Below are 13,392 nucleotides of genomic sequence, written 5' to 3'. Positions count from 1 at the left end.
GCCGCAGGGGCGGGAGCCGTGGCCGCTGCACACCAGCCCGTTGCTGGACATGCACGTGTCGGTGCGAGTGGTGCAGTTGCAGTAGTCGCCGGTCCAGTCCGAATCGCACAGACAGTCTCCGCAGCTGCACTGCCCGTGGCCTGGGGACAACCCAGAGGGCATCAGGACCCCCAAGTGTCCCCATAGGTCCCGTTAGCAACCACCCATATGGGATGCCCATGTACCCAGAGCGGCAGTTCCACCTCCGTGGGCATGGCAAGGCAGACCAGCTATCTGGGACAACCCTTTACCGTTGTCCTTGGGGTGGGACACACAGCAGCTCACATCAAACCTCAACCTTTGCTGTGTCCCCAAAACTACTCTTATTCCACCCAAACAAGAAAAAAACTGCCAAATTTCAGGCTGAGCTGCCCCAGCTCTGGCAGGCTGGCAACAGCAGCTGGAGATGCTCAATCAGATCCATCTCTGAGCTAGTCAAGCTTTGGCTTTTAATTTCAGATCGAGTCAGGACATCTGGTCAAACCCCTCCAAATCCCACTCGTTTCCCAGCCCCGGTCCAGCAGGGGAAGCTGACTGCTGGGAAAAGCCCAACAAGCTCCGCACGCTCGCCGAGACTGGTTTAATCAGTCAGACAGACAGACATGCTCAAATCCTGCCAAAGCCTGGAGTTATTTGGATTGCGGTTTGATTTCGGCTCAGAGACAAGACACAGTAAGTGGTGGAAATGCCGTGGAGCCGGCGCGTGCCGACCCATCCCAAGCCCCGAGCGCAGCGGGGCACGTCAGGAACGTGGCTCCCGGCGTGGGATCGGCCGGGCACCGTCCTCCGCCATGGCCTTGGAGGCACCGGTATGAGAAATAAATGTGTAACCCTGTTAATGAGGAACTAAGGCTGAGTCACAGGAAAATAGTGCCACGCTGGGTGACAAGGCATGGAAACAGGGAGAAGTGGCTCAATGGGACAGGATTGATGCCAACAGGGTCAGAGGGATCATGTTAATTAACAGCTCACCCGGGCTGGGGCCAGCGCTTCGTTATCGCCCTTTGCCCATCCTGCCAGACTCAGCAGCCCTTGTGCAAAGAGGCAGTGGGAGCAGGGACAGGCACCCCGCTCCTGGGGGGCACTGACTGTTCGGGGTGGGGGGAAAACCAAGAAAAACAACATAAAGGATCAATCCTGGCAGCACAGAGGCAGCTGTGAGCCATGAAGTTGGGCTGAGGGGAAGGTGGGGCCCTAAAAACTCGATTTGGGGATGTTGGGGAACAGGAACCGAGTGTCATCTGGCCAGCAGGTTTCATCTCACCCACGCTGGGCTCCAGCAGAGTGGGATCAGCTTTGGTCACTGATGTTTTCCTGGGGATTTTTGGGCTCGCAACAGGAAAGCGGTGGCTTTTTTAGTGCGGTGTTAGCAGCCACCTCGCCTGGGCTCATGGAGGGAGGCTGGGGAGAGGGCAGGGGGTGGCTACCCCTCTCTCGTTCCCTCCTTGAATCACTTTTGGGGTGCTCTGCTCTTGGAGGGGATGTGCCACAGCTTCATGCCCCAGTCTCGGGTGCTGCCACCCCTCTTGCATCCCCTGAAAAAACAGGAGATGGGACAGAGCATCGGGGTTCACTCAGACCTCCAGTGCTTACAGGAGATGTGGGTGAGAGAAAACCTAGATGGGGGTTCCTGATGAGGAAGAGGCCCTGGCACATCAGGATACCAAAAACCCTGCTGGGCTGGGTGTTTTGCAGAGAAGGGCGCCTTCCCCGGTCCCTGGCGCGGGAGGAGCACCCAAGGACCTGGTCCTTTCTCCCCAGTACTGAGAGCAGCAGCTGGGGCTGGAGTGGGGAGTCTGGTAGCACATGGAAGAGATGAATATTCAGGAGGGGAGATGCTGTAAGGCTAGCGAGAGAGGAGGACTTTCTTCCCCAATGCTTTTGCCAATGGGGAGTCTTCAAGAACTGGGTGGAGGATAAAAATTGCTTCTCCTTACTCCTTTCCCTCCACCCTGGGGTTTCTTCCTGCAGAGCAATACCTGTGATGTGTTAGGGGCTGTGATTTGAGGAGGGTCCCTGCCCTGTGCACTCCAGAGCTGCTTCCCTGGGTGCCCACCAGTCCCTCCAATGGGACTCTTGAGCCTAAGCAGGGACCAAGGTCTGCTTTTTAACCCTCTGGCCCATCACCCTGCCACAGTTCTTGGTCAGAGGAGGCGATACCAGCTGCCAAAGAGGGAGTAATTCCCCTGGCATCACTTCAGAGCCAGGGCTGGTCCAGGGAAAGCCACAACTGAGCAAGCCAGAGGTGTGGACAACGCATAGGACAAGCTCCAAAATAGCTGGGATCTCCCTTGTCCGTGAGCTGGGGCAGCATAAACACCCCGAGCTGCCTCCCCTCCGAGCCCAGCACTCACCCGAGCACATCTGGCCCTTGAAGCGGACGCAGGAGAAATCGTCGCACTCGCAGTACTTGCCCGTCACCTTCCCGAAGTCGCTGCTGTGACACACGCACTGCCCGCAGATGCATTCGCCGCGTTGGCTGCAGAGGGGTTGGCCTGGCCGGGGGCTGCAGTTGTCCTGCTGCGAGGGGTTGTATTCCTCTTCCGAGCATTCGCAGTGCGAGCCCAGGCGCCCGGGGTTGCAGCGGCAGACGCCGCACTCCAGCGTGCCGTTACCTCGGCTGCAGGACGAGCTGTTGGCCTCGGCTTGGCTCTCGCAGGAGCAGTCGCAGTCGAAGTTCACCATCACTGTCAGGCTGTCCTTGAAGCCCACGGGTTTGATGGTGAAGGATTTTTGCCGCTCCCGCGGGCATCCCCGTACCTTGGCCTCAATGCTGAAGCTCACCTGGAGGGCAGAGGGGTGCGTCCGGGTGTCAGTACCACCACTGGGGTACCCACTCCAGTCCATGCCCAAGCTTAAGGAGCCCAGAAATGGGACCCACCAGGTCTCTTTGGGCTTTTCAAAGCTGTCCCAGCATGGTTTGGGTCATGGCACCTGCCTGCCACAGTAACCAGACTAAATCCCATGCACAGTGGCCAGCAGCCCAGGCTGAGCTAGAAGACCACAAAGTTTGCATCTAGCAGACTCAAAAAAGCATTTTCCTCCTTGCACCCACTCAGCTGGACCCCTCTCTCCGCTGCAAAGATTACAGGTTCTGTGTCACAGAGGAGGTGGTGGGACAAGCAGACAGTGCTGGTGGAAAGCATCAGACGAGCCGGCAGCACTGCTATGTAGAGGGGGAGAAAAACCAAGCCCATGAACAGGATTCTTACCGTGTCCCCGATCTTGAGCCCCATGCAAGACTTGAGCCCGGGGATGACCTCGTCGTTGAGGCAGGTGGCATTGAAGGCCAGGGACAGCTCTTCGGGGAGGTCACGCACCTCCAGCTCCACCTTGGAGCGGATTTTCTGGGGGAGGAGAGACGAACGATGGAGAAGACAGCACAGGCTGGGCAGGGCTCAGTCCTGGGGAGGGGTCCTCCCAAGCGGCCACCACACCACAGCGATGGTCCCACGCACGTGGGAAAGGAGCCAAGTGCCCTGAGTATTTCTCAGGACTCGGCTACATCATTCCCCACAGGGAAATGCCTTCAAGGATGGGAAGGGGCCAGTGGTGAACACAGAGATCTCCCTTCCCTGGGATCACCGCACGCATGGGTGGAGGCAGATGCTTGCAGCTGGTCCAGGGAGGATGCTTGGGGCTGGGGGAGCTGCCAAATCTGTGTGGGCTGCTCGCAGTGTGAAGCAGTGGCTATTTTGGGAGAGCACGAGCTGTTGTGGGGCTCTCACACTGCACACTCACCCCGTAGGAGTCCACTATGAGCTGCAGGACGTTGCTGGAGTCTCTGGACAAGGTGCCCACGGTTGTGCCTGGGATCAGCTCACTGTAGTTCTGGAGAAATATCATAAGCATGGTCTGCTCGTGATGCGTGAATGTACCATGGCTCGGCCAAACCCTGTCCCAGCACACGGGAGCTGCCCAAGGAGCTTTGATAGGATAGCAGACCACCAAGCTATGTCCAGCCACCCATGGCCAGCTGCAAAGGGTGTTCCTCAGGACCCACCAGCCCCCGTGAAGGTGGCTTTGCACAGCAGCTGTTACCTGATAGAGGCCAACAACCGTATCCGTCACAGCAAAGATCAAGTTGATGTTCTTCTGTGAGAGTTTCTCAGTCATCAGGCCCAGAGAGGGATAGTCCTGGGGAAAAGGAGAGGCTATACCCTGGGAACATGTACCCCCAACCACCCTGGTCCCCATCATGCTCTCCAACCAGGGCTGGACCACATTTCCCCTCCCATGGGGACCCTCAACAGGAGCTCTGGGCTCCCCAACCCCATGCGTGGGTCAGGGTTTACCAGCGTGGTGGAGGCAGAGTAGAAATTATCCTTGTCAATGTGGCACTGGGCATCGTTGGGCTGCACGATGCCAGCCAGCCTGCCGTCCAGCGCGATGTGGGTCTTGGCATCCGTGGTGAAGACGAGTAGGTGGGAAGCATCATTCCTCCAGCCGATTTTCTCCTGCAATGAAAAGCAGCTCCCAGTCATGCAGCACGGCGTGCCAAGGGCAGCCCTACGTGCCAGCACCCTGCTCCTGCCTTTGCTGCCCGCCTGGGGCATGGCTTGGCCATCGGGACCAGCCTGCCACTGCAGAGGGAACCGAGGGCAATCGCTCTCCCAGGGAAATGCTGTGGGGGGTGTGGGGGCTGTGGAGCCTGGCAGGTGGGCACGGGCTGCTTGTACAAGTAAGACAGGTTTTCATTTGCTAGAGCGTTAATCAAGGTGGTTAATGACTGAGGCATGCAACCCAATTCCAGCAAAATCAGGGTGCAGGCACAGGAGATGATGTCCCTTTCTGGGCTGGTTACTGCAGGGCTGAGATGGGATTGTCATCAGTTGCCAAGAACCTCCTCTGCTCCTCTTTCCACATCAGGATCCTGCCCTTCCCTTGCCTTGACTGTTGGTCTAGAAATGTCCTAGTTGAATGTTCACCCTCTCCCGATCTGAGCCCTGCAGCAGCTCCACAGGGCTTATGGTCCTGTCCTGGTGGGGTTGGGTGGTCTCTGCCAACCCACCAGGCCCAGCCTGTTGACCCTCTGCCGGCCCCAGCCGGGCCTTTTTGCCCCTTACATCGCACACGGTGGCCTGGATGATGGCATCGAAGCCGCCCTCAGGCGCGTCGCGGTTCCGTGAGACGCTCTGCTTCCGCACCTCCTCGTTGAAGCGGGTCACCTCGTCCGTGAGCGACAGGACATGTTTGTAGCCAAACATGGGCAGGCAGGTTTCCCCGATCCTGCAGGAAGAGAGCAGTCAGGGCATGAGGCTCACAGGGCTCTTCCAGCTCCCATCCCACGGTCCTGCCCAGGATGTGTTGGAGGGACCCAACCACCCCAAGGACACAGCTGGAGGATGGTGAAGGACCTTTTAAAAATCAACCACCTGTGATAGGACAAGAGGGCATAGTCTGAAACTGTGCCGGGGAGGTTCAGGCTAGAAATGAGGCAGCATTTCTTCACAGAAAGGGTCGTTAGGCATTGGAATGGGCTGCCCAGGGAGGTGGCGGAGTCACCACCCCTGGAGGTGTTTAAGAAAAGACTGGACGTGGCACTTAGTGCCATGGGGGTATTAGGGCAAAGGCTGGATGTGATGATCCCAGATGTCTCTTCCAATCAAATCAATTCTGTGATTCTAGAGATGCTGGGCTCAGGTCAGCTCCCAGCATCTGTCCTGCTGGGATTTTTAGGAGTCATTTTCTTTGAGCCTCAACATCTCTCCTGAAAAAACAGTGTAAAACTGTTTGTTCTCTTAAGAGCTTTTGAGTCTTTTTAATTTTTGGTACTTTTAGTTTAGACCTGCTCCTCCTCCCTGGGCCAGCAGAACATGCAATGCAGCAAGGCTTAAACCCTGCCCAAAATCAGGCACCCAACTCCCTGCTGAAATCCATTGGTATGGATTTCCAGCCACGTTCCAGTGATGTCCCATTAACTTCTGGCCCTTACAGGACTCCCTCAGCCTGGGACTTACTCATAGCAAGGGTTCGTGATGGCTTGTGGAGGAGAGATATACATGTAGGGGGAAATGGGCTTGTCCACAAAGGCCCCAAAGCCGATGCGTAGGTTGCTGGTGAGCTTGCGCATCTCGCTGGCCAGCTTTGTGCCCAGGTTCTGGATGTTCCTCAGATCGTCCTTCATGGAGTTGGACAGGTCCATCAGGTAGTAGATGTCCACTGGGTAGTCTTCCACTTGACGTACTTGGACGCGAAAGATCTGGGAGTCATCTGTAACGTGACAGGGCAGTGGAGTGAGAGATCCTCTCCTGGGAGGAACAAAGAGGGCTCAACCAGAGGACTAGGGAGAAGGTCAGCCTACGGGGTCAGCAGGAACCCAAGGAGATGGTTTCAAGCTGCTGGGAGGAGAGGATCAGGGTTAGACAGACACAAAGGGGCAAAGCCCTTAGGGCAGGTGACCAACTCGGAGCATCTCCCAGGGTCTCCCCCACCCCTGTTTCTTCCCTCTCCTCTTTGCTCCTCCCAGCTCCCTCTGGGAAATTTTTGGTGAAACATTTTATATTGAAACAAAACCCTCCTTAGGCAGAACCTTCTGGGGAACAGGCCAGTTTTGATGACTTTTGCACTTCAAAAAAAAAATATGCTGAAAACATTTCGGGTTGACCTTTCTTTCTGCCTTTTAAAAGAGACAAAGGTTCTTTCTTGCTGTTCTTTGAAACAGATTCTTTGAAATGTAATCTGGGGCACAGCTGCAGCCTTCTCGGAACACCTCAAATGTTGAGGGAAAAAAGCTTTAAATGAGCTTAAATTGTTATTGTTTTCATATTTCCTTCTAAATCTGCACGTCACATTCTGACTTTCAGGATGGAGGAAGTTTCAAAATCTAAGAGAACCCAAAGAGCTCCATCCATCCCCCCTCCAGAGAACCACCACGTAGGCAGAGGTCCCAGCTTTGTGCTCAGAGAGCATCTGTTTCTCCTTGTTGAGCTAAACCCATGAGGATTCTGAGCTTGTGGGACACAGGCTGTGACCTGTCCTACTTATATCCTTCAGCATTTGGTCTTGATTCATGAGTCAAGGCAGACGACTCGTGCCAAGCCTTCTTGGTTGGGCAGAGATGATATCAAGCTGGGGTTTTCTTCTACTGCTTCCAAGAAACAGGGACTTCAAGCACTGCACGCTGCCTCTGTTCCTCTCCAGAGCAGCACACCCACCTGCCTCCGGCCAAATATCTTTAGACCTAAATAAAGCAAGGGCCACTTAGCAGTTACATGTCCCCATTGCGTGGGGACCCTTCAGACTGCTCTCATTCAGATGGGTCAGGACCCCTCTTGGCCAGGCCCAGGGATAAGCACAGCATGCCATGTGCTGTCAATCACTGGAATTTGGCCCCAGGGCTTTAATGAGCACAAGGAACCTTGCTGAGACTGGAGGAGTCACCCATGAGTGGATGGCCAGGGGTGGGTGACCTGTAGGGCAGAGCACGGTGATGCCACCACTCACTCCACATTCCCCAAACCAGTTTATTTGACCTTGGGCAAGTGACACCCGTTAGTTTTGCCTCCTGCCTGGTATCACTTGAAACTCCTGGATGCTGGCAAATGACCATAACAGTTAATTGGCTACAGCCTGCCTGGCTGAAACGAGCCTGGGAAATTACAGGGACCTGTTGGCAGTCCAACCCTGCCAGCTGCTCTGCGGCTCATTAGACACGAGCTGACTTCCACCAAAGCATGCAGAGTGCAGCAGCAGTGGCTAAGGTCTGAATCGCTTTATAAAATAAGCTTGTGCCTTGTTGAAGTCACAGCCCGTCCTGCCCCTTGAGACACCACAGGATTGACCCAAGAGACTGAAGAGCAGAAATCAGCTTGCAGACAACCCGGCTGCCCATCAGGGATGTTCCTGGAGGATTTGGTGCAGCCCCCAGCCTGGCCTTGCCCCGACGGACATGAGACAGCCTTGGCCGTTGGGACAGGACAATGGCTCACCCATCGCTTGAGCCTTTTGGGTTATTCTCACCGCATCTCCCTTTCCCACAGCAGTTTGGGGGCTCTTACCCGGCCGCAGGTTCAGCTGTATTTTCTGGGGGCTCATCTGGGTGGTGGTGGAGCTCCCCGAGCCCTTGTTGCTGAGAGGTCGGTCCTCCAGGATGGTTACGCTGCTGGTGGGGAACTCAATGTAGTCCTGTCCGCAGCCGTTTTGCAGGAGGTTGGCGTGCAGGTCACAGCGAGGGGATGATTGTGCCAAGACCTGTGGGACAGGGACATGGTCAGGAGCCAGCTACCCCTGGGGTTATGCTGGGAGGAGAGAAGGCGCCCTTCCCCACTCCCGAGACCCCCGACTTTATCACACCTAATGCAAGATCGGGATAAGAGGCTTTTTGGGGCACACGGTCCCTGCTCGAGGGAGGTGGCAAACGGAGGGGATCGAGGATCAACAAGTGCTGCTGGGGCTCAGAGCAGGTTTTGGTCTGCGGTGCTCCGTGGGGGGAGCTCAGCAACCCCTGCTAAGAAGGAGCGAGGGATAACGCATCCCTGCCAAAGCCCCTCCTGCCTCCCAGCAGCCGGAGCTCAGGTTTGGTTTTTGGCAAAGCTAAAAGGAAAGCCCGTCTATGTGGGATGGCTAGAAGAGGGCAAGGTGGGATGTGAACATGGCAGGCTGGGAGCGAGGGGCAGAGCCTGGCGCTTTTTTTTTTTTGATTATTTTCTAAACTTTGGCAAAAGATGAGCCGCCTTTTCCCCACATTTTCTCAACGTGTGCCCTTAGAAATCTCACTGTGAGCAAGGAACAGGCCTGCTGCGGGTGAGCCCACCGTGTTAAGCGGTGCTCGGTTCCTGTCCGAGAACGGTTCAGGCTTATCTCCAGCTCTCCAGCTTCCTGCCAGAGGGAGCTGGCCTGGGGAAAGGAGAACCAAAAAAGGAACTAAAGAGCGAAAAGGCAACAGGGCTGCGGGAGAAGCCGTCAAGCGCCCGTCAGGGGCAGGAAGCACAAAGTGTGGAGTCACGGTGGGGCTCCAGCCCCGTCCCCCCTTTCCTAGAAAGCTCCGGGCTCCTCGCCCTTATCACGGCGCATTCAGGAGGGCTCCCATCACTCCGGTTTCTCATGAAGGCAAATATGGGAAGAATTTCTCTCCCAGTCCAACGCTGCAATGATCTGCTGCCGCAAGTTCCCGGCCAGGCAGCAGCCACCCTCCCCTCCAGGGGATTTCTCCATCTCCCTCCCACAGCCCAAATCTTTCTATATTTGAGGTCCTGCAGCAGATGACCTGCACACAGCCTTTCTCTCCAGCAAACGGGGCTGGCACAAGACCCAGTGTGGCTGGTTCAGCTCCCTCCCTGCTCCTGGGAAGCTGGACCCCAACTCCGCAGCCTCCCAGCACTGGGCAGGTTCCCCAGCCAGGATATCGGCTCCCCCACGTTCAGGCTGGTTGAACCCAGGAATGAATTTATGTGTTTTAAGCAAACAAGTGGAAAAATGCAAACAGTGTCGGGAGGCCCTGGCTGGCCTCCAGCCCTCTGGAAACAGCGGCCAAGTGATAGTCAGAAAATACATCAGCAGGCGTGTTCCTCCCCCGCGGCCTCCCGCTCCCACCCTCGCTGCCTGGACAGCATGCTGTCGGCGAAGAGGACAAGTCATCCCTGTAAATTAGCTCCCTTGCACCCACCCACCCCGCAGGCTTGCCCCACGGGGCTCCCTCCTGCAGGAAGAGGGGCCTGGTGTACTCCAGATCCCATCAATCATCCCATACATTCCTGTCCCAGGTGGGGAAACCACCAGAAAGATATGCTGGTGAAAAGCAGGCTGGGCAGACAGGTTTTTAACTGTGGTGCTGGGCTCTTGGGTGATGTCTGGAGATCCTGGGGAGCTCCTAGGACCTCAAAGGCCACGTAGCACCTTATGGGATTAGCAGCATCATTCCTACCACGAGATTCCCATGCAGAAACTATTTAACCCCAGGGCTGCATCATTCCCCTTTCCCCAGAGCCTGAAACATCAGGATTGACTCAGGATGCACAAGGACCTCCCAAGCAAAACTACTGCAAAAGGCAAAGGAAAAAGTTACTGTGCCATCGCCAGGATGTTTGGCTACAAGGGCCTCGCAGGCTCCAGCCCCTGGTTTATTTTTCCCCTCCCCAGTCTCCGTAGACTTGCAGACTCAGCGACTGGGACACAGCCCCAGGTAGGACTGACCCAGAGGCAGCCCAGCCTTGCTGGTGACAAACTGACAGTGCAGGGACTTCATCCACCGACCCCCACCCTGCAAACCCCGCTTCCCCATCAGGACAGCCCTGACAGCATCAGCCCCCCATCACGGAGAGGCTGGGAGGGGTCCCTGTTCCCACCCCTCTATCACAAACCGTCCGGCAGCCCTTGGCTGAGATGCTCCCCAGCTCCACCTCCCCTTTGGGTACCTCTGTCCTGCTGCAGGGAAGGAGGTTTCAGCTCAGCATCTGCTCAAGCTCCCTCCAGGATGGGAAACCTGATGACTTTATCCCCTGATCGCTGCCCCCAAACCCTGTAAGTGAGGGCAGGGTCAGCTCCATCCCCAAGCTGAGCTCCCTGGCTGCTGGGAGGGGAGGCTGCGGGAAGTCAGGCATCCCCAGGGCATCTCCATTTTCATCTTGCAGGCAACCACAAACAGCATCAGCTTCTCTGCAGGAGAGCTCCTGGGAGGACCCAAAGCACAGATGCCTCTGTAGATTAAGCTAAAACCTTCCAGCAGCTTCTCTAAAATTAAACCCTCGTCCAGCTTTGCCTCCACCTTTCCTCCAAGGGAACCACACTGGATGACATTTTGGGTGGGTGAGACCCCTGGAAGATCTGTCACGATAATCTCCAAAGTGATTTTAGAGCCACAGCTCAGTGTTAAGGCTTGGCTTACTTTTTCCAAAAGGAAAAATTGAGTGGATGGGTACATCTATTTGTTGGCAAGCGTGGTCAAGTTTTCTGAAAAAGAAATAAAACTCAATTCTCTTCTGCATCAGCGCTGAGTGGGGTCAGTGATCACAAGAAACCACAGTGAAATCCTTCTGTCTAAAGCCAGGATGGAGCAGGAATAACCGATAACCCCTGGCTCCTTGGGCAGGCAGCACGGATGGGAAAGAGCTGCAGTGGGAGCAGAAGGAGCACAACTAAGGGCACCGTCCCTTTAAAAAAAGAGGGGGGCACAGTATCAGAGACCTCCCCCCCCAGGGAAATTAAACAAACCCACAGAAAAAAAAGCCTCATTTGCTAAATTACAACAATGTGGTCCAGATGTTGGAGGCAGACTTGCTGAGCAGAGCTTGCACAGCCCGGCTCTCCGGGGGCCAGTTGCTGGCAGCGGGACGGCTCCCTCGCTGCTTGTCACGTCTGTCCGTGAGCACGGCTCTGAGCAGCACTGGAAATATTTCCTGTTTTGGAAACCTTTGCTGATCTGGAGGAAAAAAAACCCTCCATCACAGCCCCCACTGCAGCGTCAAGACACCAGCCCAGCCCAGGATCAGTGGCTGGGAAGGAGCAAGCCCAGCCCAGCCAACCGTTCCCCCTCCGGAGAGGGGAGCGAGGCCCCTTATCACGCTGGAAATTTCGGCCACTCCTTGGGAGAGATAAGACAGGGCACAAACATCTTTATTACACCACACACCAAGATCCTGGCGGTATCTGATGGGCGCAGCAAGCAGCGGCATCCCCTCCAGATAGGCACTGACCCCAAAGCATTGAGCCATGCAGGCATGATCCAACAGCATTTTTCAGCTCGGATCACTTTTTCCCAGGTATTTCCCTAGTCCTGGTGGGCACCACGGGCACAGCCGCAGCTGGGCAAAGCAGGGGCTCATGGATGGAAAAGCAGAAAGCCAGAAAAGCCTTGCCAAGGGGGGAACTGCTCCCAGCTGCGAAGCCTTGAAGGAGATTTCATCACCTCTCCCCATCCCAGCCTCACCTCCTCTGGTCTCTGCCCTCCGGCTGCTCTCCCATCTGTTGGGAAACTCCTCTTACCAGCCCAAGGATTAACCCCCAGGGCAGCGTTTTCGGAGGGGAGCGTGGCAGATCTCCCAGGCTCTCACCCACCCAAACGGGGTGATTTTAGAGCCACAGCTCAGCTCTCACATCCTCTCTAGCTCAGTAACCAAAACCAGGCACCTCGTCTTCCTTCCCCGCTCTTTTCATTGAGAAAAAGGCTTTTAAACCCAAACCCTAACTTCTAATCAGGGTTTTTTTCTTCCTCCCACCAGGCTCCCTTCCCCTTCCAGCAATTAAACTCCTTTAGCTAGAGTTTTACAATGGGCTTTCGAGAATCAAACCTAAAGTAAACTAGGTATTCAAATTTATATTTTTTGAAAGACAAAGTGAATTCCCAGCGGAAACATCAGCATTTCCCAGCCAGCTCCATGTAGCTCCTGCCGACACACCCAGATAAGGGGCAGATTTTCAGAGCAAGGCGGGCAGGGGCAGCCCGAGCCCCGTGATGTGCATCTCCAGCTGTGGTCAGAGCCAAATGCCACCGAGGAATGTGTTTAGTTACAGTGGGAACAGATGGAGACCAAGCCTGTGGCTGTAACACAGGGACCAGCACCCATCCCACAGCCCAAAAGCCCATCCCTTCCTACGCATCCCCTGTCCCGCTCAGGGCTGTGCTTCAGCCTCGCTCAGCCTCCTCCCAGCTCTTACCTCCGCCGAGCACCAGGCGCAGAGGGGGCTCACGGCCAGGCACTGCTTGCAGGAGTTCACCCCACGGGTGGTGCAGATGTTTCCCCCTGAAACAGCAAAACAGAGGGCAGTTACAACCTGCAGAACCCAAACCCCACACGTGTGCTGAAGTGTTGGGGCTCAGCCAACAGCTTCATGAGAAGACACAGCCCCCACCCCACCAAGGTCCTGCTCTAACCCCTTTCCCAGCCCCAAACCCCAACTGCTCCCTCCTTGCCCCTTTTATAACCACCTCCCCGGCTCAGCACCAGCTGGGCTTCATCCTGCCCTGCCCTGAGCATCATTTCCCACCTGGCAGCTCCTTAAAGGGTCCCCCCATCACTGCAATGTTGCACATGTGTTGGACTGAAGCCCCCGCTCCAACTGGGGGGCTGGTGGGTGGGGGGCACACTCACATCTCCCCTTGTGCCTTCCTGCAGACACTTTGGGAGAAAGGGTGAAGTCCCAGGGATGCAGCGTGGTACCCACAGCCCTGCCAGCAGCCGGGAAACTGCCGCCCCTTCCCACCACCCCTGACCCAGGGTGGTTGGTGCCGCCTTGTGCAGACGCTAAACTCAGCAGCTCGTCTTGGCTTGGGTTCAAACCCGAAGAAGGAAGAGGAGGGAAAGGGCATGAGTCCAGAGACGTGCTGGCAGCAGTTTGTGCTGATGCCCCAGGCAAAGGTTGGGCTCCACTGGTGGAAGTGGCAATGGGGACTTTGGGACACGCACGCTGGCCACC

General features: G+C 56.0%; 1 protein-coding gene across 1 annotated transcript in view; it reads right to left on the bottom strand.

Annotated features, from left to right (window-relative positions):
- Window positions 1-13,392, bottom strand: part of ITGB3 (integrin, beta 3 (platelet glycoprotein IIIa, antigen CD61)) — a 20,510-nt gene that overhangs the window by 2,633 nt on the left and 4,485 nt on the right. The window contains 10 exon segments of the mRNA XM_009697509.1: window positions 1-140; window positions 2,394-2,823; window positions 3,252-3,386; window positions 3,781-3,870; window positions 4,081-4,176; window positions 4,335-4,496; window positions 5,106-5,268; window positions 6,000-6,252; window positions 8,040-8,232; window positions 12,634-12,719. Of these exon segments, the coding sequence (XP_009695811.1) occupies window positions 1-140; window positions 2,394-2,823; window positions 3,252-3,386; window positions 3,781-3,870; window positions 4,081-4,176; window positions 4,335-4,496; window positions 5,106-5,268; window positions 6,000-6,252; window positions 8,040-8,232; window positions 12,634-12,719 (1,748 nt within the window).

The sequence above is a fragment of the Cariama cristata genome, unplaced genomic scaffold, assembly GCF_000690535.1.
Source record: "Cariama cristata isolate BGI_N322 unplaced genomic scaffold, ASM69053v1 scaffold21173, whole genome shotgun sequence".
NCBI lineage: Eukaryota > Metazoa > Chordata > Aves > Cariamiformes > Cariamidae > Cariama > Cariama cristata.
This window is presented reverse-complemented; position numbering and strand designations above follow the sequence as displayed.